General features: G+C 33.6%; 3 protein-coding genes across 3 annotated transcripts; all 3 read right to left on the bottom strand.

Moving 5' to 3' along the window:
• Positions 1–1,213: 1,213 nt before the first annotated feature.
• Positions 1,214–21,079, bottom strand: LOC114318904 (nudix hydrolase 2-like). The gene is made up of 8 exons (XM_082879750.1): positions 20,714–21,079; positions 4,909–4,974; positions 4,410–4,547; positions 3,953–4,030; positions 3,798–3,848; positions 3,184–3,218; positions 2,985–3,093; positions 1,214–1,657 (listed from the first exon to the last, which is right to left on the bottom strand). The coding sequence occupies exons 1-8, from the start codon at positions 20,936–20,938 to the stop codon at positions 1,460–1,462; spliced, it is 900 nt and encodes a 299-aa protein (XP_082735876.1). The 5' UTR covers positions 20,939–21,079; the 3' UTR covers positions 1,214–1,459.
• LOC114309494 (uncharacterized) lies at positions 7,549–19,777 on the bottom strand. Its single transcript, XM_082879747.1, has 10 exons — positions 19,403–19,777; positions 13,330–13,384; positions 12,346–12,598; positions 11,508–11,741; positions 11,169–11,413; positions 10,740–10,946; positions 10,508–10,600; positions 10,307–10,414; positions 9,870–10,213; positions 7,549–7,833 (listed from the first exon to the last, which is right to left on the bottom strand). Coding segments are annotated over exons 4-10 (1,230 nt in total). The 5' UTR covers positions 11,740–11,741; positions 12,346–12,598; positions 13,330–13,384; positions 19,403–19,777; the 3' UTR covers positions 7,549–7,832.
• LOC114292787 (uncharacterized) lies at positions 13,914–15,632 on the bottom strand. Its single transcript, XM_082879748.1, has 3 exons — positions 15,165–15,632; positions 14,973–15,060; positions 13,914–14,882 (listed from the first exon to the last, which is right to left on the bottom strand). The coding sequence occupies exons 1-3, from the start codon at positions 15,557–15,559 to the stop codon at positions 14,151–14,153; spliced, it is 1,215 nt and encodes a 404-aa protein (XP_082735874.1). The 5' UTR covers positions 15,560–15,632; the 3' UTR covers positions 13,914–14,150.
• Positions 21,080–22,525: the final 1,446 nt, after the last annotated feature.

Here is a 22,525-nt window from a genome sequence, read left to right as displayed (position 1 = left end):
AAGGTTTTGGGTTAGAAGAAGAGCTTCCAATATCCATGTTTGCAAAATTTTGGGTTAAAGAATTGTGGACAATAGGTTCATAATCCAAAGGTTGATAGTTTACAAAAGCCTCCATGACTTGAATATAAGAAGGTGGATAAAGGTGGCTAATCAATGCATGAAGATTCTTTTGAGGACGAACAACATTATCGAACAACTCTTCATATGCTTGATCGAGGTAAGAAAAAGTTTGCTTGGCCATGAGAGCTGAACTAGTCTTTTCGAATACTGAGATAGTGTGAAAGTTCAAAGGATATAAGAGAATTTAATACAAATGTTTATTGATGAATGACGGTTGCATTTCTGAAGATGCAACACCTATGCACGTTCTAAGACGTGGATAAAATACCTTGATCCACTAATATCACAAAGTATTGGGTATATTAGTGCGGGAGGTAATGTTGACTATATATTTTGTATAGGCCAATCACAGTTCAACACGTGGCAGGATGAGGGCAATACGGGAAGACAATTCAAATCTTCAATCGTAATCATACACGTGGCAGTTAGTATTGCTTATTGTAGATCTGCATAGCACTGGGTCAATAAAGAGATGCAAAATGACGTGGCTTTAACGGTTACTCATATATTTAAATTCAAAATCAGGAGGCAAGCCTAACTGCAGACATGGCATAGTGGAACTAACTGTGAGGAAACATGATCAGCGATCATGGAGGGATGGTTCGACGGTTAGAAACGCATTTTAACGGTTGTCATTGAGAAGTATAAATAGCAGAAAAGGCCCCAGAAAGAACCCATCGACTCAGATCCAAAAAACCAGTTTTATTTACTTTATTTTCCTTCCAGTTTTTACATTTCTTGTTTTTTACATTTCTATAGTTCAAATTCCTGTACTGCACTTCATTCATAAGAGTAGTTTCAAGTAGCTTGTTGCTGTAAACCTCTATGAGACTGAATTGGATTATTGTAAGTCTTTCATTTTTTACTTAATGAAATGCTACAATTGTTCTTCATTTTATCGTTATTTACTTAATTCTCCTAAACAAAGCCACCAGTAAAAGTCCTCTTCATTGAGGCTGAAAGAACTAAAACACAATCGTCTGATAATTGGTTGGCAATTAATCTTTTGTAAGGACTGATTGATCCTTTTTGGCACGCTTAAAATTACAATAATAACTTTCGAAAGCCAAAAAGTCAACAGAAACAAAATAAATTAATAATAACAAAACAACAAACGAAATGGCATTTGATAGGGTTGTGTGGAGAAGAAAAATTCATATAGCCGATCCCATTTGATGGGACTTAAGGCTTAATTTAGTTTGGTTTGATTTAATAACAAAACAACAAAAAAATAATAATTTATCAACTCGAGCATAGCTATATTATATAATTTTGGAATTACGATAGATTTTTCCAATATTGTTCTGCTGAATGAAAATCCTGACTCTGCCACCAGAAGTTACTGCTTGAGATTGTTGTTGCCATTGTTGTTGAAGTACAAGTAGTTTTTTTTAGAAGAAAAGGCAGTAGTTGAAGGAGCAGCTGAAAAGCCACTGTAGTTGTTGTTCTTCTTCTCCAAACATATGTTGGCAATCTTATTGAATTGCTCACGTTTCTGGTTGAATGGTTGGGCGGCATATTCTTTTATGGGCATCCACTGAAAATTCATTGAGGAAAAATCAAGAATATCAAACAATGAGCTACCTCATTAGAGTTGTTCAACAACTATTAGAGATCTCTAGTTGTTTGGTTTATATACACCTAATCTAAATTAGGGGGATCTCGGATCGGGTTGAGTCAGGTGGTATCTAATTTATCATTTGTTTAAAAGTAGGCAAATTAGAAAAAGTCAATCCGCATTCGTCCACCGGTTTGGCAAATACAGATTGAGCGGGCCGTGCAGATTGGCGGATGGATGCGATCAGTTTGGCAATTTGGACTTTACAAATTTTGGTTATTTTTTTGAATTATAATTCATAATTTTTACAATCTCCAATAAGTAGTAATTTGAAAAAATATATATCATTTGTCTATATTAGGTGATGGCACCATGCATTCATATTTTTAATGTATTGTTTTTCATTTTCATAAAAATATATATTTTATTATTTTTATTCTATGTTGTTACTTGTTAACAGTTTCTTTTTTTCTTTTTTTAACTTCATTCACAGGTGGATTGGGTTCATGAGGGTGCAGTTTGGTTGATCCGTCATCCGAACTATATCCATGAATTTTGAAATATTTCATCTGTATCTGTCCGCCAAAAGACACACATCCGCCCAAAATCAATCGGGTTGGATCGGTTTGTTGGGTCGAGCTGTTTGGGCGGATCCATGATCTCCACTAATCTAAATATACTTAAAAAGTAAAATATTTGTGAATTAATCTGAAAAAAAATTAACTAAATCAAAAAACAAGAAGAGTGCTATTTTTTGTCTTCAATAATTTTTTTTTTCTAGATTTCTTTACAAATATATTTTAGTTTTTAGATGCAACGATGCATCTAAAAAAATAACTGAAATGAAAAAGTTTTAAAGACCAAAAAAAATTCAACAATAGATTTTGAGTTTGAAAACCAAATTCACATCTCTGATGCGTTGAGTTGATGCACCATATCAGGATTAAGGTTTCAAATAGCAGTATTGGACATGAATTGGTGTCACTAGCAGTGTAACGGTAACTGAAATCAGGTAGTTGTGAATTTTGTTAAATTTATGAACTGAAAAAAAAATTTAAAAAAAAAAGCCACTTTGGAGCAGCCATATTGTTTGTGAATCAGGTCGTGAGTCAATTATGAACTAATTAGTACATCATGAATTGGCCGATACACATGTAATTTTTATTTTTATTTTCATCAGTATATCAATATGTATTGGGCAGAAGAATATGGTATCGGCCGATATTTAAAACTACGATAGAAAAGGAAGATATATGGAAGTAAGCAATTGAAAGTCAACCAATCTTATCGAAAGCAACGAAATTACTTTTGCTGCTTCAATCTCTGAGTCCTGTTTCTGAGTGTCAAAAGACAGAGGCCTTAGCATGCAAACAAAGAACAAATCTGACTTTCCAAAGAATGATTTGTGGCTTTGCCTGCAATTAATCAAGTGAGAAAGTTTGAGAAAATTCAAGAATTTTTAATAAGAATATAAGAAATGAATATTTCTAGGGCTCATTTCTTACCTGAATGCAAGAATTTCCAAGAATTCTGTCTCAATCTGAAGCAAAAATCAACCAATCTTAGATTTACTGTGGATTTTCAAATCTTGAAAAAGCATGTTTTATATCCTAATTGTATAGGGGGAAAAAAATACAAGTTATCGAGTAGAGCATTGCCAATTTGAATTAGTGCTTAACACATCAGCTAATTTTGAACACAATAATCGTTTTGAAAGTATTTCTTATTGATATTCACAAGTTGACGGTCGACTATAAACTATAAACGTGTCAAGAACTAGCCAATCTGAATCAATGCTTGACACGTTAGCAACCGTATTGTCAATTTGAAAGTATATCTTCTTTTATCCTATTTGTATAGAAAAAAATGAAATACAAGTCGATAATCAACTATAAACATACTAACATGTTGAGCACTGACCAATCTAATTCAGTGCTTGACATATCAATCAATTGGAACCCGAATGTCGCTTCAAAAGTCAACTATAAACCTATTAACATATTGAATATGGACCAATCTGAATCAGTGCTCAACACATCAATTAGTTTGAACCTGACTATCGTCTTGAATAGCACTCTATTTATATAAATTTAGAACTTGATGCTACTCAATCACTTACTCCTGCCTCTTCTTTCACTTCTCTCAGTGCAGCCGTGCATATATCCTCACCCTGTGAAATAAATAAATAAATAAATAAAACACTCAATTCATGGTGGAAATGATACAAACAGTTTTTAATTTTTTTTCAAATAATGCAATCAATGAAATTCTCACCTGGTCGACGAATCCAGTAGGAAAATTCCACACACCAGTGCCTTTGAATTTTCCATTTTTTTCCTGGACTACCAGAACCTAACAAAACAAAAAAGGTTGCAAATTCTTAAGACAAAACTACCAAACCAATGCATCAAAGTCACTTAATTTCAAAAATGTGTGTAAATAAGGAAAATGAAGTCAGCCAAACAGGGCACACAGTTTTAACACCAGGAAATAATTTTGCTTAACAAGTATTTAAAAAATGAATTTACAAAGTTTGAGAAAGTAGGCTACTTTGTTTGGTTCTGGTTTACTTTTTTGGCTATTGCATCCAAAGAACAGAACATTTTACATGTACAATAGAACAGAGAATTTCACATATGCAAAGAACAGAGGATTTGTGCAAGCAATAACTTGATTGATGTTTTTGTGATATAACTATGAAAATGCATGAGAGGTGAATTGGAAGAAATACCTCCCCCATATCATTCATGATGAAAGCGCCAATAGCGATGCGATGCGAAGCATTTGCAGGAAGTGTATCCTCTGTTTTGGAAATCCATTTCACTAGCATCAAATATGATGGTTCTGCATGATGATACCTAAATCCTTCCTGCCAACCAAAAAAAAAAAAAAAAAAAAATCATTAAAAAAAAGATTTAAATGGTTCTAATTCCATATTTAAAACTAGCCATGGAAACATAGTTGAAAATTTTGCATTTAGTTGTATCGGACACGGTAGTCTGTCCTCTCATATTCCTCAATCACCCAACACAATACCTCACATATCTACCTTCTCCACCAATCACAATACTATAGAATATATATTTCAGAATTACTGAATAATTGTCCATCATTTGCACTCTACTGGATTAGCTGATAACTTTTTTGTTTCTAATTTATTTGATATTCTCCTAACTTTTATTTATTAATTTTTTTAAAAAAAATTATGGTGGAAAGTTCTTTTTACTTACCTGGACTGCAGCCTCAACAAGATTTACAAGCTCAATAGGCAATTTAATCCAAACACCCTTCTTTCCCTGCAAAATACACATAAAAACAGAATTTTGATATAATTTCTTTCTTAAATTTCCTTTTCTTTGATGTTACAGCAGCATAGCAGCACAATGAACACGTTGAGAATCATCTAGTATTCTTGTTCCATATAAAATATTTGCATACCGTTAAAAGAAAATAAAAAGTGATTTCTATGAAGGAAAAAAATTGACATAGCAATAAACAATATTAGTAATCTATGCAGTACTGACTTCCAGATGGTGTTGTTCTTAAAAAAAGAGTGAATAAAATAAAAACTACATGTTTTTCACAAATTCCTTTGGCCGCCCAAGAGTGCTCAATCGCATTTGGAGTCAGGGTGTCAGGTACCAACTCATTGGGGATGCGACTTTGCAAGCACATGCAGGCAGAGTAGATCCCTATCACATCTCCTGGGTTGGTCATTGGATATAATTCACGGGGCATGTAGTACCACTCGTGAAACCGGCTTCTCGAAAGGATGACAAGTGCCCAATCCGTGACACAAGGACAAATCTAGGACTATGGGGGGCAAAGCATATGATTTCTAATCAAAAATTTTGTTGAAGATTTTAAAATACGATACCAATTTCGGGAAATAATAATAATAATATTATTATTAACTAAACATTATGTATAAAAATATGATCATACAGATACAATTGAGTATATTTTATTGGTTGCGGTAACTTAAAAAAAAATAATTAGCTGTTGCAATATATTAAAAAATATATAAATGATACAACACACGTAGAACAAAAAACAAGAGTGGCAGAAAACAAAGACAATAAAAATTCAAATCTTTACACTATCTCTTATGCAAAAATTTGAAAAATATTTGCATTCCCTTCAAATGAAGATCTTTTGTTGGAGAGTTGTTTTAAGGCAAATTGCTACTAGAGATGTTCTTCTTAATAGGAATATTTTGATTATAATTGAAAGTGTCTTTTTGTTCGATTAATGAGAGATGCTCGTTTTAAAAAAATTATAGTATTTTTAAATAGATTTAACAAAAGATCAGCAAAATTGATGAGCTAATCTAAGTGAAAATGACTCTTTCAATAAAATCTTTGAATTTAATTTTAAATACAATAATAGATGATTCACAGGATAATATATATTAGGGTTTATTACACTTTCGATCCCTAAACTATCGTCAAATTGTTTACTTAGTCCCTGAACTATTGATTGAGTGAACGTCCCTTAACTATCGATTGAATTTATTAAGTCCCTAAAATATTTAATTTAAACCTATTTATTCCTTGAAATGATTACAAAAATAAAATATATGCTCATAAGTATTATAATTAGTAAAAAAATCCTATCAAGTTAAAATTTTATTCCAAAAAAATTTTAAGTTTGTATTTTGTTTTTAAAAAGTGTTTTATTTCACTATATGTTTAAATTACTATCAGAATCCAGTTTCTCAATTTTACTAATAAAATTATACAAGTATTAGACATACTAAAGAAGTATAATTAGATAATTTAAATAATAACACTTCGTTACAAATTATAATAGAACAAAATAACACAAAATTATGTTATAAACAAAATTTATCGAAAAAATTAAAAACAATCAATTATAAATTATAAATGAAATCCAGTATATACTACTTGATAAGGGCAAACAAATAGTCATTGTACAAGATAAGTAAGAAAGTACTATAGATAATTTCTTTTTACCTTATAAAAAAAAATTCACCTGAAGAACTTACTCCAATTTTTTAAACAGTATAAAAATTTAAGGTTTTTTTGAAATAAAATTTTAACTAGATATAGTATTTTACTAATTTGTAATACTTATAGGGTTATATTTTTTTTTTTTTGTAATCTTTTTAGGAACTAAATAGATTTAAATTAAATATTTTAGAGACATAATAGATTCACACTACAAGAAATCAGCTTTTTAGGGACAAATTTATTTTGTCCCTAAAAGTGTAATATTTGTTGGGAAAAACTTTAGCCAACCAATTTCCTCCGTCGCGAAGTTTGTCCCAAATGGCCCGTCCGGAAAAGTCAAAAAATGACTTTTAGAGACAAAATTTTGCATTTGTCACTATAAATAGACTTTTAGAGACAAAAATAGGTGGTTGCAAAAAGTTTTGATTTTGAAACAACCAAAATTTGTCTCTAAAAGTCTATTTAGAGTCCAAGGCAACACTGGTAGTTATGGAGACAAAGAAACTAATTTTTGCGACAACACAAATTGGTGTCTAAAAGTTTAATTTTTTGGAACAAATGGTAGTGGTCTGTAAAAGTTTTAGTTTTTTAGGACAAAGGGAAATGGTGGTTAAAAGTTCTAATTTTTGGGACAAATAAAAATAGTGGCTAAAAGCTTATTAAATATTTTTTGAGACAACTAAAATTGGTCTCTAAAAGTTTGATAATTGTTTTTTTTTTTTTTTTTTTTTTGATTTTGTAACAATTATTCTAAAAATACTAATTTGAACATCAACTTATATTCCTTTCTTGATTTCTCAACAACCAAACAGAAAATATATATTACCAAACCATCCACTCATCTCCAAATTAAAATTCAACTACACAAAAAAAAAAAAAAATGCTCATCGCATTCAATAACAAACAAATACCATGCTCTAATTCATTAGTACGTAATATCTTGATTGTATATATGACAGAGATTTCAAAAGTATCATTTCCAATTTATAAGGCTAGTGTTATAAGCATTGTTTATAGCATTCAACTGTTCGATGAACAGATTGTTATTAGAATTATATCTACCTACATAACAAAACAACTCAACTCAACTCATCACATCTTCTTCTCAATGGTTTCGTTAAAATGGCATTCAAAATCTAGCAGAGAGCTCCCAAGCTTTAAATCGACGCAAGCCTGCAGGACCTGCATAGAATAGGCCAAACTCTCAAATAGATTACCAATTAAAAATTATCCAATAATAGATTAATTTAATAAATTACAATTTAATGTGCCGATTGTAGTATCTGAAGTTCAATTACAAACATTACTCCAGTGAAAACAATTCCTTGTAGAACAGTAAGTAAAAGGAATAACTCCTATGAAAAGTGTAATTATGCAAATATATATATAGACAAAAAGGAGAATATTGTTCTAAATTGATTACCACAGCTAAAACCTGCAATGGTATTATTATCACACTAGAACTACCAACTTGATTTAAAATTGATACCACTACTAGGGTTTGTTCTTAAAACCACTTATGATTTCAATAAGGGAAAACACAAAGTTAAGAGAATCCCACTGTGTATTTATTAATGTAAATTTTAGTAACCATACTGAATACCACCACCACCACCACCACCACAATATAAATATTACCAAACCTTCCCAAACCAAACCAACATAAAAATTAGAAGAGAAAAATTAAAAATAACGAATAATAAATTGTATATTATAAAATTAAACAATTTATTTTAATTCAATACTAAAATTTTTATCATCCAATTTTGCAGCGTTCAATTTTTCAGTAACCATAGTTAATCTCACGTGTTTACCAATGTAAATTTCACTGTGTTCGTGTTTAGTGACATGAAAATATGATCATAAAAAAAAAAAAAAAACCGTTTATGTATAATATTGAATAAAACCAAATAGACCTGTAAACTAAGCAAATAATAAACCATAGTAAGTCAAAACATACCTCACTTATGGAAAATTTGTGAGCCCCAGCATTATTGTTTAGACAGAGCAAGGCAGCTGGTGCAATGTGATTGACAACCTCGGAGTCACTACTCATCTCCATTAACCTCGGATCCATCACTTGGTTGAGTGAACCATTTTCCAGATATGGAATTGCCTGTTGTTCCACAAATACAAATATGTCAAAACAAACTTGATAACCTTGGTACTCATACCAACTTCAAAATGAATGCTATGTGATTATAACTTTTCGGATGTGCTAAATAAGTCGATTCTTTGATTACAAAATATAAAAAATAGTTTTTAAAAAAAATCAAAAAATTACTAAAAAAGCCAATTTCAAACACTCTGGTAATTAGGAACAATATTTAAGTTCTAGCTTAATAATCAGGTTATTGTTTTTATATTTTTTGTTCACATTCTTGTTTTGAGATTAAAGTATGCTTACCTTAGTCCACATTGGATAGGATCTCAGAGGAGTGAATTGGGTATAGAAAAAATTTCATATTATTCACACAAATTTGTGGCATCGCTTGGCTTGGTTAGTCTTGTTTTGAGATTATTCTTTTGAAAAAAACAATGCTACAAATGACTTCATAAAGTGTTCTAAGAACATTTCTTAGCAAACATTAAATGATTATATATTATTTAATAATTCACTTTTATGGGGGAATGTACAACTATTTTAAGCATGATAACAAATGTTCTGAGGATATCTATTAACAAGACTTTTTTTTTCTTATAATCTTTTGGTTGGCTACTTTCTATGATATTGTTGGGTGGGGGGGTTGTTGAATGCCGGGGATTGGTATAAAATTCAGTATCAACATTCAATTTGTAGTAATTATTCATGAAGCTTATGAGGGAGGTTGGATTCTCTGTCTGGAATTTGTTCTGTCTCCTTATTCTAAAGCACCTCGCTACTACACGATGTCTCTCTCTAATCTAATCATATGGTAGAGAGAAACCTTGAGACAAGAAGACATGAGAGATCCAAAGAAAGAATTTCCTTTCTTTCTAGGAGATCACCATTGATATATATATATAGAGAGAGAGAGAGAGCCTAGACAGCTTACCCAATCAATTAAGGACAGACCCTTTTTCTTCTGAAAAAGGCGGGCACTCTTCCCTGTTACGAGCTCAATGAGGAAGATCCCATAGTCATTATGTAATCCAATCATATCAATATCCTAAGATTCATCAGATTTATTGAATGAAACAAATATCAATTACTCAAACATTCTGAAAAGATGACTTACTAAGAAGAAGAATCAGTAGAGGGTACTCTTCGACTGATCTGCTGCATCAAGAAGTCGACTTTGGCATTGTATTCCGTGCGATCAGACTCCAAGATTTGAATTCTTCCCACCAGCTCCTCATTGATTCTTCGTTGCTCTTCAGCCTCCCTTGTAGCAGCCTCATTATCCCTCTCGAGTTGGGCACGGGTAAGTTTTCCAGATAATGTTGTACTTGGTTTTCGACCACGCCCTAAGCCGCGTATGTAGCCAACTTTTTGTCCAAATACCTCAATAGAAAGTTGCTCATCAGACATCGGGCAAGATCCTTCTTCAATAGCTTTCTCTTGCCGCTTTTCAAGCTTGTACTACAATATTCATTAGTTGAGATAAAATTAAGTATCCATCCACATTTTATTAAGGATATAAGGAATGAAAGTACATAAAGATTGATGTCTTACATGTCTAATCTCAGCATCAGCATGCACCCATGCCTCTTTTTTCTCACTAAAATGCGTCTTTTTGTACAACTCAACAAGTCCAAGTTCCTCTCCAGTGGCACGGTCTCGCTGTGCCATTTATAGCACACATTAAACCTCAATATAGATTACGTTGTTCAATTACAATTACAAAACATAAATTATAGATTCTATAATTAATACCTCATCATATTGCACTTTTCTGAAGGCCTTTGAGCCAGCAGTGTGGAGGACTTTCAACTTCTCCCGATTCAACTTATTCTTGCCACATCTCACCTATTATTAAATGCATAAGTCAGAGTACAAAGTGTTTCTTTTATTATTAAACCATAGCATATTATGACACGGAGCTTAGGGCACTTCATATTTAAACCATCATGTTTGACAAAAAATGAGACAAGATTGATAACGTTACCTTATAGTCCTTGTCAGACCACTTTTCGCACAAAAACTTCCACGTCTCTTTTTCCATGTTTTCGGGTGGATCCGCAAGGGCAGATTCCATTGTAGGGAAACTTCTAAAGCGTTGTCGTAGGTCATGGCGATAGCTCTTATACCGGTCGTGCATCAAATTGAGGATAGATTCGATAGCATAGGGTTCATTGGTAAACTTAAAACCTTCCTGTCATACCAAACAAGAAAAAATTAAAGCACATTAAAATCTTCCCTCAAAGTTGTTTATGGTGCGTGTTAATTATTGTGCCAGAAACAAATAAATGGTACAGATAGTGCTATCAAAATGCTTGATGAAATAATGTGGGAAGAGGAAATTTACTAGGAAAATAATTATCCAGAAAATAATTTGCAAAGAGGAAATCTAAATCTCAGCAATTGTACCACTTACCTGAAGGTATGCAACCAATGTTTCTTTATCCTCTTCACTAATATCAGTCCACGATGGCACATTTTGTGGGGCAAATTGCCTAGTGACAATCCCTAATTCACTGGTAAATTTTTCAGATGCTTCACCATATGGTCGTCCACTAACCTTACAAATCTGAATAGGCAATCGTACCCCTTGATTTTTTAGCTTGGCCAATTTGAGGCTTCGTGACTTCCCACGTCCTCTCTTACCCTTGGATGTGCCTACTAAAAACAATGAAAAAGTATCATGTTAATATATAGATTGAAAAGACGAGAACCACCAACCAAAACAAAACATAAACTTAAAATATTTACAAACCATCAGTGTTGCAATGTGTGCTAGAAGTATCCGAGTGTGAAACTTGTGACGTAACTTCATGTACCGATTCTGATGTAAATGGGTGCAGTGTAGATGATCGAACTGATTTAATGGATGCATGGGGTCCAGGTGTTGATTGAGTGGATGAGCGAACTGATTTAGTGGATGCATGGGGTGTAGGTGCATGGGGTCTAGGTACATACCCTGCTCGTCCTCTGCCTCTTGTGGACATACCTGTTGAGAAGTTGAGGGTATATACATCATATATTGCTACACTGCATATATACTTATGCATATATATTAATAAACAGTATACACCATTAGATTTAGTACAAGTAACCAGCAATTAAAAAAAACCAGCTCCAATACAGGCTTGTTCTACTTTACTATCTGTTTTCTTAGCTAGCCAGAGCAAATGGGAGGGAATAGAATTAAGACAAGGTTCTGATATTTAAGTAGTTAGAGAAAACTATATACGGAAAGCGCGTTTTAGGACTGATGACTCATTCCATAATCTCAATTATCATATGTTCTTTGTTTGTACTTTGGGAATGGATATTAACTAAAAAGTTTGTTCATCCACACAAAATTTGGAAAAATATATGTATATATATAATTAAATTTAGCCGGCTATTGGCGCCAAAAACAGTGACTAGGATCACCAATGATGCTGGAAATACGTCCCTGATGATAAAAATAATGATAATAATGATAACAATGCTGTAAAGAATTGGTCATATTTTACTAGGTTTACTACTGATATGAGTGATGCTATTAATCATTTTTATGTTATCGGGTGTTAAAAGCTCATATTAGTAAGAACATGAGCAACACAGACCTTTAGGTGACAAGCTCTTCAACCTTAGTTGGGTTTTTAGCAAATTTCTTCTCAACGCATGTGGTTGTGTCAGCACGTGCAGAGGGACACAGACGGATTTTATGAACTTCAATTTATTATGTGCCAAAGCAAGAGAGATGAATTGCAATTCTGGCAGACAACAAGAGGCTCCCCTCAATTTCAAGTCAGCCTATTAATTTTCTTGTGTAGTAGAAGCGGATTCCAAATCTTCAGCTGTCACTGGCTGATGCAGCTGCATTCATAAAAAGAGTAGTCAAAGTAAGCAGCAGATAAGAACCTAAGAAGTTTATTGTTTATTGTTTTAGCATAGTCTCTTGGGCTGTAAGAGATACTTTGCTAAACTAAGGAACCTGATCTTCCCTTTGGGGCAGTGCTTTTCAGCCTTATCCTTTTCCTTTGGTAATAAAATCTCACTTACCAACAAAATAATAATAATAATAATAATAGAAAGGAACACTAACTTATGCGGGGTCTAACATTAGATACCAACTAAATCTATTACTAGCAGTAGCTGCTAGCTATAAATTCTTGTATTCCTTAGGATTAAACACAGGTCAAGCACATGAGTAACAGTAATCAGCCTGATTGCTTGTTGCAACTTCTTGCACAATCAGCTACCACTCAAAGATTTATCTGACTATCAACTCAATGGAACACAAATCAGGTGAGAAATTGAGTCGAACAAACTGAGAAATGCTAAAGTTTCTTGTTTAGGCTACTGCAATGCAATTAGTAGGACATATTCATGAAGCATACATAAAATAAAATGCAATATAAGACATCATAATCCAAAACAGATTTTCAAACTTTCAAGTTACTGCAATATTTATATCACAATACTTTCATATCTCACCAAAATAAAGCATAATTACACAGATAATAGAGCACATAATTTATGATTCATCTAAAATAATTTACCAGGAAAAAAAAAAGAATAAATTATTAAGAAGGATAAGAACTGACTTGACAGTTACCATCTCCTTGAACCTTTAGCTCAACCAAATCATACAAACGCAATCTGAAAAAGATCAAATATTTCTAGTAATAAAAATACTAGAACCAATAATGTTAAGATAAGTGCCCCATAAGAGTTCCCATTGTGATGGCTTCCTTCACCATTGGTAGACCTTTGTTTGGCAAAGTGACTCCCAAAGAAAAGAAAAAGATTGACTATCTCATAAAACACGCATCAATATATCTCCTAGAACTAAAACTCACAGCTTTGGCCCAACTAAAATAGTTAGACCAATCAACTTTACTACCTTCTTAAGTCATCAACTCACTTCAACTTAACAAAACAATAATCCTAACTCCCAACTACCTGAAGTCACCAACAAGTTTTTTTCTCATTCAGCCATCTTTCAATGGATTTATAAACTTCATCATTGAAGCCAAATGTCTACCAGTGGCAGTGGTCCGCCGGCAAACTCGTTCTTAGTCAGATGTTAACAAAACCAGAGCAGTAGAAACCTGGATTTCAAAGGTGGTCTCCAAAGATGTCAGAGTTCAAACTTGCCAATTGCCATGTCTGACAAGGAAAGCACCTATTAGAGTTTGATTTCATCTTACTGAACACAGGATTACACAAAAGCCTTTGAAAGTTGAAACTGAAAGTATAACTGATTCATATTGGCAATTCAAGAACTCTTCAACACATAGAAAAAGAACAACATTAATTTCACTCAACCTATATAACTGAAAGTATAAAAAAGGGGCATTTCCAACGAAATCAAACAATATATACAGAATTTCAAAAGCCTTAGAAAATTAAATAGCAGCAAATTTCATTGACTATCATCACTATCATAATCAATCATATCATCATTAACTTCATCATCTTCAAGATTCTCCTCATGGAATTCGCCATCAATATCAACACATATCATTTCCATGTCTTCTTTGCATAATTCTATGGGTTGATCATCCATGTGCACTGCATTTCCAAGACCAAATGATTCAAATTCTTGGTATGGTTCATCATTGTCCTTTTCTTCCTCTTCCTCTTTCTCTTCCTCTTCATCCCTTTTCACTAGAATGTCATATATTGCCCGAGGTATTATTCTTTGTACAACTCGATAATTGTTGCCAAATTTCATGTCTTTCATATAAAACACTTGTATAGCTTGGCATGCTAGCACAAACGGTTCATCCTTGTACCAAGTTCTTGTAACATTCACACTAACATATTTATAATCATCAAATTTCATTCCATTTTTTTCATTGCCAACATCCCACCAATCACACTTAAAGAGGAACACCCGATTTCTCCCTAGATATTTCAACTCGACTATATCTCTAACAACTCCATAAAAATCAATAGCTTCTCCTTTATGGTCACCCTTAACAACCACACCACTATTTTGAGTTTTTCGGTTCATGTCACGATCTTGAGTGTGAAATCTGGTCCCATTGATAATGCAACCACTGTATCGTGTCACTCGACTATCAGGACCTCGGGCTAGGTTCATAAGTTGATTGGAAGCGTCCATGGTCCCTTCAAGTTGTTGCTTTGTGACCTAATTCCATTTATGATGTGAAATGTATTAGCATATACTTAGTTACATTATTTAAATGCACAAATAAGGTTAAAAATTTACAGCTCTTACGTATTTTAGAAACCATGTATGAAACTCTGATTCCAGCCTCTCTTGAACATTTCTCAAACCTTGTCTCTCAAGTTCATCCATGTATTGCCTATAAATTATTACACAACATTATTTGACACAAATAGTTGTGAAAGTAGTAGAATTCACAATGAAAATTTTTGCAGTGAATACAATCATATGGTGGTTTCTTACCTCACATACGGTTGAACTTCATCACAATTATTCAACACATACCATCGAGCTTTCTTCAAATCTTTTAAATTCAACACATCATTAACTGCAGCTCCTATTCCACGTACTTTTTGCTTAAATACAGAAATATTTCCATCTTGTGTAGCTTTAATAGGCCCATCATAATTCCGCTCTGGTCTATTAAATTTTGTCTCACCTTCGTTGAAGTACATAGAGCAAAATGTAAGAGCCTCATTATCAATGTAACCTTCAGCAATAGAGCCTTCTGGACGGGCTTTGTTACGCACATAGCCCTTAAGAATATGCATGTACCTCTCAAATGCATACATCCACCGGTATTGCACCGGTCCAGCAAGGATTGCTTCACGTGATAAGTGTACGCATAAATGGATCATAATATCGAAAAAAGATGGTGGAAATATCTTCTCAAGCTTGCACAAAATTAAAACAATATCTTTCTCAAGTTGTTCTAAGACATCTACTCTCAATGTTTTTGCCGATAACTCCTTAAAGAACAAGCAAAGCTCAATTAAAGCCTTGCTCACATCCTTTTTCAAACATCCACGTAGGGCAACAGGAAGCAATCTTTGCAAGATAACATGGCAATCATGGCTTTTCAACCCTGTAATTCGACAATCACTAGTGCTCACACAATGTGATATGTTTGATGCATAGCCATCTGGCAACTTAATTGTACTCAAGAATTCACAAAAACTCCTTTTTTCAGTTGGAGAGAGCATGAAGCAAGGAGTGGGTAGGTAGGTTTTTCCATCTACTTGCCTTGGATGTAATTCAGGCCTTATACCCATAGCCACTAGATCAAGACGAGCCTTGTATGAGTCCTTGGTTTTTCCATCAACGTTCATCAATGTTCCCATCACACTATCGCATACATTCTTTTCAATGTGCATAACATCGAGGTTGTGGCGAACTTTGAGGGTTTTCCAGTAAGGTAACTCAAAGAAGATGCTTCTCCTTGTCCAATTTAAATATTGAGGAGAACGTTTTCGCTTCTTCCCACGTTCATCTATCTTCCCAAATACTGTCGAGTCAAGATGCTCCAATTGTCCCAAAACCTCCTCCCCAGACAACAACTTGGGTTCCGATCTATGCTCTGGCTCACCATTGAATGCCTTGCTTTTTCGTAAAACATGATTATGCAGCAAAAAACGACGATGTCCCGTGTAACAAGTTTTCTTCCAATGATGCAAGTATTGGTGAGATGCATCCTCATTACATGAAGGGCAAGCCAATTTCCCTTTGGTGCTCCAACCGGATAAGTTACCATATGCAGGGAAATCGTTGATGGTCCATAACAATGCGGCACGTAATTGAAAACTTTGGCCATTTGATGCATCGTATGTTTCTACCCCTACCTCCCATAACTCCTTTAACTCATCTATCAATGGCCGTAAAAACACATCAAAGTCAAACCCGGGAGCCCTATGCCCAGGAATAAGCAAAGGCATCATAAAAAATGGATCCTTCATACATTTCCATGGTGGTAAATTGTATGGGACAAGAAAAACCGGCCATATGCTATATGAGTTACTCATGTTTCCAAACGGGTTAAAACCATCGCTAGCTAGTCCGAGCCTAACGTTACGCGGATCTTTGGCGAAAGACTCATGCTTTTTGTCAAAGTCTTTCCATGCTTCAGAATCAGCCGGATGACGCAACACATTTTCCTCCTCTACACGTTTATCCTTGTGCCACTTCATATCAATAGCCGTCTTCCTGGATATGAATAGCCTTTGTAGCCGTGGTTTTAAAGGAAAGTATCGCAGAACCTTGTGAGGGATCTTTTTACCTTTACCTTTACCTTTACGAACCTTGTATCTTGGCGCTTTACAAGTAGGACACTCATCTTCATTTTCATACTCCTTCCAAAAAAGTACGCAATCGTTCTTGCATACATGTATTTTTTGATAGTCGAGGCCCAAATCTCGAATTATTTGTTTAGCCTCATTGTAAGAGCATGGAAGCGTTTCACCAATGGGAAGTGCCTCCTTCAACAATTCCAACAACATCGTGAGTGATTTGTTGCTCCATCTATTAAATATCTTTAGATGTAGCAATTTAACCATGAATGATAGTTTGGAGAATCGTTGGCAATCCGGATACAAATCTTGCTCCGCATCCCTCATTAATCTTGCAAATTTATTTGTTTCTCCACCACAACTACTTGGTAAGTCAGGATTACGACTACTAGATGCTTCTCCCACATAACCAAATGTGGTTGTTCCACTTCGTATGTCATGAATAACTTCTCGCACCTCGGTATTGGGACTATTTGACTTCTCTATCACATTGTCAAGATATTCGTCATTTTCATTTTGTGAGTCATCATTATCATTCAACTCAAAACCTTCCCCATGATACACCCACCTAGTGTAACTCGTGACCACCCCATATGCATACAAATGAATTTCAACTTCCTCTATGGTTTTTTGAATATGGTTGTTGCATCTATAACATGGACACCAAATCTTATCTGTCTCTGGTTTCATATGATCACGAGCAAACAAGATAAATTCCCTCACCCCATCAATGTACTGAGGTGATCTTCTATTATGAAGTTGCATCCAACTCCTATCCATGGTGCAAAAGAACTAAAGAAGAAAGAGAAAAAAAAGAAAAGAAAAAGAAGAAGGTAAAAGCTTAAAAAATAGGAAACATAATGCTACAATTTTCGACTCTAATAACACAAGCGAATCAAAATAAATTTAACAATGCAATCAATCGAATTGGCATCTACATTTCCAAATAACACAAATATAATAAAATCAAACAAATCAGGATTAGATCAGACCATATCATCAAAGCAAAAGAAACATCAAATTAAAGAGGCCTGCAAAAAGTCATTAACACTTTTGCAACCAAATAGCTTCGTTTTAAAAATAAAATAATATGATAAAGTATTTCTTTTTTTAAAGTCCTTTATTTTGTCCTTAAAAATATAGGTTTTATAGACAAAAAATTTTTGTTCCTAAAATTTTGTCTTTAAAACCATGGTTTCATAGATTAGGTGCTTCAAAGATTAGAAGAGACCAAATGAGAAACTTGTTAACCCTGAAAATCAACTGATTTAATGGCTAAAATCTTGAAACTAAGGTAAAAGAAAAGCATAAGACAGTACCCAAAAATAAACTTAGGGTTTCAGTTGAGTGCAATAATAAGTAATAACCAAGCCAAGGCAAGTGGGTTGCCTCAGACCAGAAATAGATTTTGTCTTGTTATCAAATATATTCATATCACTCAATATGCATAAAACATATTTTGTCTTGTGCTCTCTAACAGCTGCCTTTCACCTTAAACTTGGTCCTAAGCGTGTGATATATTAAACTGCGTAATTTTATATGCTATATTCTGTTTTCATTCCACTTATTTCTGTTGACACTTCAAGTACATTTGAGCTCTGGACCTAATTCAGATACATCATTCAATTTAAGTAATGGATTTGTCTAATTGAGGCCTACAAAATTTTAGATTTTGTTACCTTAGACAGCAGGAAATATTGAGTTCTTTGCAATGCTTTGCCAATGAATTGACACTTCTGTGTAGGACTCTATGGTTGTACATCTATGTGAAACTTATATGATTTCTAAAAAGTTTGAAGTAACTCATTGTAAAGTTATAAACTTACATTATCGCGTGTCCTTGCTGTAATCTGATTCTATCTTTTTCAATAGAAAATTGCTAAACATTGAAGTATATTTTTACTTATTTATTTGTCACTCCAAAACTATCATTGTCAAGTTATTGGCGAGTATATAACCCAAGACAAATGCACTGTTATATATCTTTGTTTATTGTTCTTTTCAGCTATTAATGTATCTTCTTGGCACTTGATTTGCAGAGATTATGACGTTTCAAAGCAAATTCGAGCAGGATAAAAAAAACAATTATAAAAAATTGACTTCAAATTTTACATCCATATGTCACGCATTGAACTAGAGAGATCTCCATTCACTTCAATTCCAACAAACCATGTAATGGAGAGAATCTAAATTTGCAAATAGAAACCCCAAGATACTTTCCACTCAAATCTCAGAATGTTAAAAGCATCCAAGAGGCTGCTGTTACATCAAATCCATTATACAGATACATACATGATAATCGATTATCATATTCATTTTCATTTTCTAACTCCCATTCATAAGTCGATTATAATATATATGATAGGCGATTCATAAATATGATAGTCGATTATCAAATAAGTTGATAATATATGGTACCTGATCGGAATCGCTACCGGAGATACGCCGGGAAATCGGAGAATCAAGGAGAGATGAGGCGGCAACGGAGCGATCCAGCCCTGGACAGAGATGCTTTGAGACAATGATGAACCACAGATCAGAAGCAATCAACGAGATCGTTGAGAAGAACCAGTGAATTCATATATCGAATCCGTAGAAAAGAGATGCATGAAAAGAAATTAGGGATTTGATAGAGAGAGAAAGAGGGAGAGAGAGAGAGAGAGTGATGAAACCTTTTTTTTCATTTTGTTCCCGACTATATGAGTTCAAAAATTGATATATAAAATACAATAATATATTATTTGGGTTTATTAGGGACCAATTAAAATTGTAGGAATATGATTTGAATTTATTAGAGACCAACTAAAATTGTAGAGAAAAGTGATTGATCCTTTTTCAACTAAACAAATTTGTCTAGAAAATGTAAAAATATGATTAAATATATTTTTTAAAAAATTCTTTTATTTTGTCCTTAAAAGTATAATTTTTACAAACAAATTATTTTTGTCTCTAAAAATTTGTCTTTAAAACCTTAATTTCTTGTAGTGTCAATTGATAGTTTAAGAACTAAAGATACTTTAATTTATATACATTAGGGACTAAATAGATTGAATCAATAGTTTAAGAACTAAATAGACAATTTAACGATAATTTAGAGATAAAAAATGTAAAAAACCTTATTATATAATATACAATAACCCACATATTAAACAAAAAGGGTTTATCCCAAGATAAAAATAAATAAAAAAGGTGAGACGAATATTTGATAAAGCTCAATGAGAAAATTATTTTAATTTTTTTTTCAATATAGTTAATTTGTAAGTTTTATAATTTTGAGTCTCTTACCAATTTCTAGTATAATACGATTTTTTTTTTCAAATTTTTGGGACTGCAGTCACCCCATCCACCCCCCAGATCTATCATTGTATGAAAGTGATATAAATATGAGAGATCAGAGAAACAAATATGGGACAAAGACTTAGCCAGCCCTCGAGGTCACTCAAGACATAACTCTCATGCCATGATAGATTTATTGGAGACATCCGCCCTAAGCTTCAGCGGTTTATGGAGCGGATTTGATACAAGTCTCTAATGCTTTATTTGCTTAGAGGATTTGAGGAAGAGTTTGGAAAGAAAAATGGAAAGGGTAGGTGAAATATGAATAACATATACTTATATTTCACTTAGTTTCATACACCATTTCCTTTTTCCTTTTCAAATCCTTTCCCAAATCCCCCAACCAAACACAGCATACCAATATCACTCAAAGGAGAGAGAGAGAGAGCATACTTGCAGCCTCCATTGGGATATTGAAGCTCTAAGCAAATAAGCGAAGGACTCAGAATCCATAGGATCTTTCATGTCCACCATGACTCCTTCATAGGCATCTTCAGAGGCGTCAAGTAGTTTAATCTGCTCAACTCTTGTAATTTCATCAGATACCACTAATTGCTTATTGTTCTTCCCAACCCATAATGAACTACCATTATTACTACCACTTGTAACTGATGACATGAATCTGATTGGGAATGGAATCACTGCTTCAAACTTAAGATCTGTAAAAACAACAAGATCATAAAATATTATCACACCACAAAGTAATGAAATTGGAGATTTTGTATCTCTGTATAATTTACTTTTGATTATAAAATTTATATAATCAGTAATGCGCAATTAATGCAGTGTTATTTATACTTGATGGGATCCACACTCTTATGAGAAGAATAATGTTCCATAAAGAAGAAAAATATTAATTAATAATTTCATTTTTATTTCTAGAGGCAAGTAAAAAATGTGATTACGTATATGTTGGCTTTTTTAGCTTTCGAATGTTAATAATGTAATTCTAAGCGTATCAGCAAGGATTAATCAGTCCTTACAGAGTATTTAATTGCCAACCAATTATTAGACGATTGTATTTTAGTTCTCTCAGCCTCAATGAAGAGGATTTTTACTGGTGGCTTGTTTTAGGAGAATTTAGTAAATAACAAGTGCATAATTCTAGAATCTGAATTTCACTAAGTAAAAATGAAACACTAACAATGATCTGACCCAGCCTCGTAAAGGATTACAGTAACAAACTATTTGAAACTACTCATAGGAATGAAGTGCAGTACAGGAATTGAAGTACAGAAATATAAAGAACTGTAAAAAACTAGAAGGAAATAAGAAGTAAATAAACTGGTTTTTTAATCTGAGTCTGGATCTTTCATTCTGGGACCTTCTCTGCTATTTATACTTCTCAACGATAACCGTCGAAGTGCGCTTCTATCCGTCGAAATGTCTTCCCATGATTGCTGAACATGCTCTCATACAGTCAGTCACACTACGCCACCTTTGTAGTTAGGCTTCTCTCCTGATTTTGAATTTGAACTTTGCGAGTAACCGTTAGGCTACATCACCTTATATCCCTCGATTGTTCCAGTGCTACGTAGATCCATTATTATCAATACGGGCTGACACGTGTCTGACTATGGTTGGCAACTTGTATTAACTTCCTAAATTACCCTCTTCATGTCACGTGTTGAATTGTGATTGACTTTTACAAATTATACAACAAACATTACCCCCCGCACTAATATACCCTATACTTGATGATATTAGTGGATCAAGGCACTTTACCCACGTCCTAGGACGTGCATGGGTTTTGTATCTTCTTAGAAATACAACGGACGTCCATCATTGCAATGTTTGTACTGCATTAAATTCCCTTCTACGCCTTGAACATTTTCCACTATCTAAGCATTCGAAAAGGCTGATACAGTCCTTATGACCAAACAAACCTTTTCTTACATTGATCGAGCATACGAGGAGTCTATGGATGATGAATATAGGCCTCGAAAGAATCTCAATGCATTTATTGAGTACACATATCCGCCTCCATTTATGCAAGTTATGGAAGCTTTTGCAACATACCAACCTTTAGACCCAAAGTTTGCCAATTACAAATCCTTGGATCAAGCATTTGCAAAAATGGACCTTGGAAACTCTTCTTCTGCTTCACCATCTTCTGCATGTGGCACAGCTGCTTCTTCCTCTACCCCACAAACCTCTGCATAGGACATAGCTGGTCTTTCTTTCTCCAGGTCTACTGGTTGGGGA

This window comes from Camellia sinensis, chromosome 7 (genome assembly GCF_055761805.1).
Source record: "Camellia sinensis isolate YWXY chromosome 7, ASM5576180v1, whole genome shotgun sequence".
Classification (NCBI taxonomy): domain Eukaryota; kingdom Viridiplantae; phylum Streptophyta; class Magnoliopsida; order Ericales; family Theaceae; genus Camellia; species Camellia sinensis.
This window is presented reverse-complemented; position numbering and strand designations above follow the sequence as displayed.

What these genes read in the sequence shown, in the direction of transcription:
- LOC114318904 (XM_082879750.1), bottom strand. Translation starts at nt 20,938, where the DNA reads ATGTCATCAGTTACAAGTGGTAGTAATAATGGTAGTTCATTATGGGTT. An exon ending in TCATGAATGATATGGGGGAG is followed by an intron (nt 4,031 to 4,409) that starts GTATTTCTTCCA and finishes TTGTTTTGTTAG; the next exon opens with GTTCTGGTAGTCCAGGAAAA. An exon ending in TTGGAAATTCTTGCATTCAG is followed by an intron (nt 3,094 to 3,183) that starts GTAAGAAATGAG and finishes GATTAATTGCAG; the next exon opens with GCAAAGCCACAAATCATTCT.
- LOC114292787 (XM_082879748.1), bottom strand. Translation starts at nt 15,559, where the DNA reads ATGATCCATTTATGCGTACACTTATCACGTGAAGCAATCCTTGCTGGA. An exon ending in GAAGTTCAACCGTATGTGAG is followed by an intron (nt 15,061 to 15,164) that starts GTAAGAAACCAC and finishes AATAATTTATAG; the next exon opens with GCAATACATGGATGAACTTG. An exon ending in ATACATGGTTTCTAAAATAC is followed by an intron (nt 14,883 to 14,972) that starts GTAAGAGCTGTA and finishes AAATGGAATTAG; the next exon opens with GTCACAAAGCAACAACTTGA.
- LOC114309494 (XM_082879747.1), bottom strand. Translation starts at nt 11,739, where the DNA reads ATGTCCACAAGAGGCAGAGGACGAGCAGGGTATGTACCTAGACCCCAT. An exon ending in CATTGGTTGCATACCTTCAG is followed by an intron (nt 10,947 to 11,168) that starts GTAAGTGGTACA and finishes TTGGTATGACAG; the next exon opens with GAAGGTTTTAAGTTTACCAA. An exon ending in CTGATGCTGAGATTAGACAT is followed by an intron (nt 10,214 to 10,306) that starts GTAAGACATCAA and finishes TGAATATTGTAG; the next exon opens with TACAAGCTTGAAAAGCGGCA.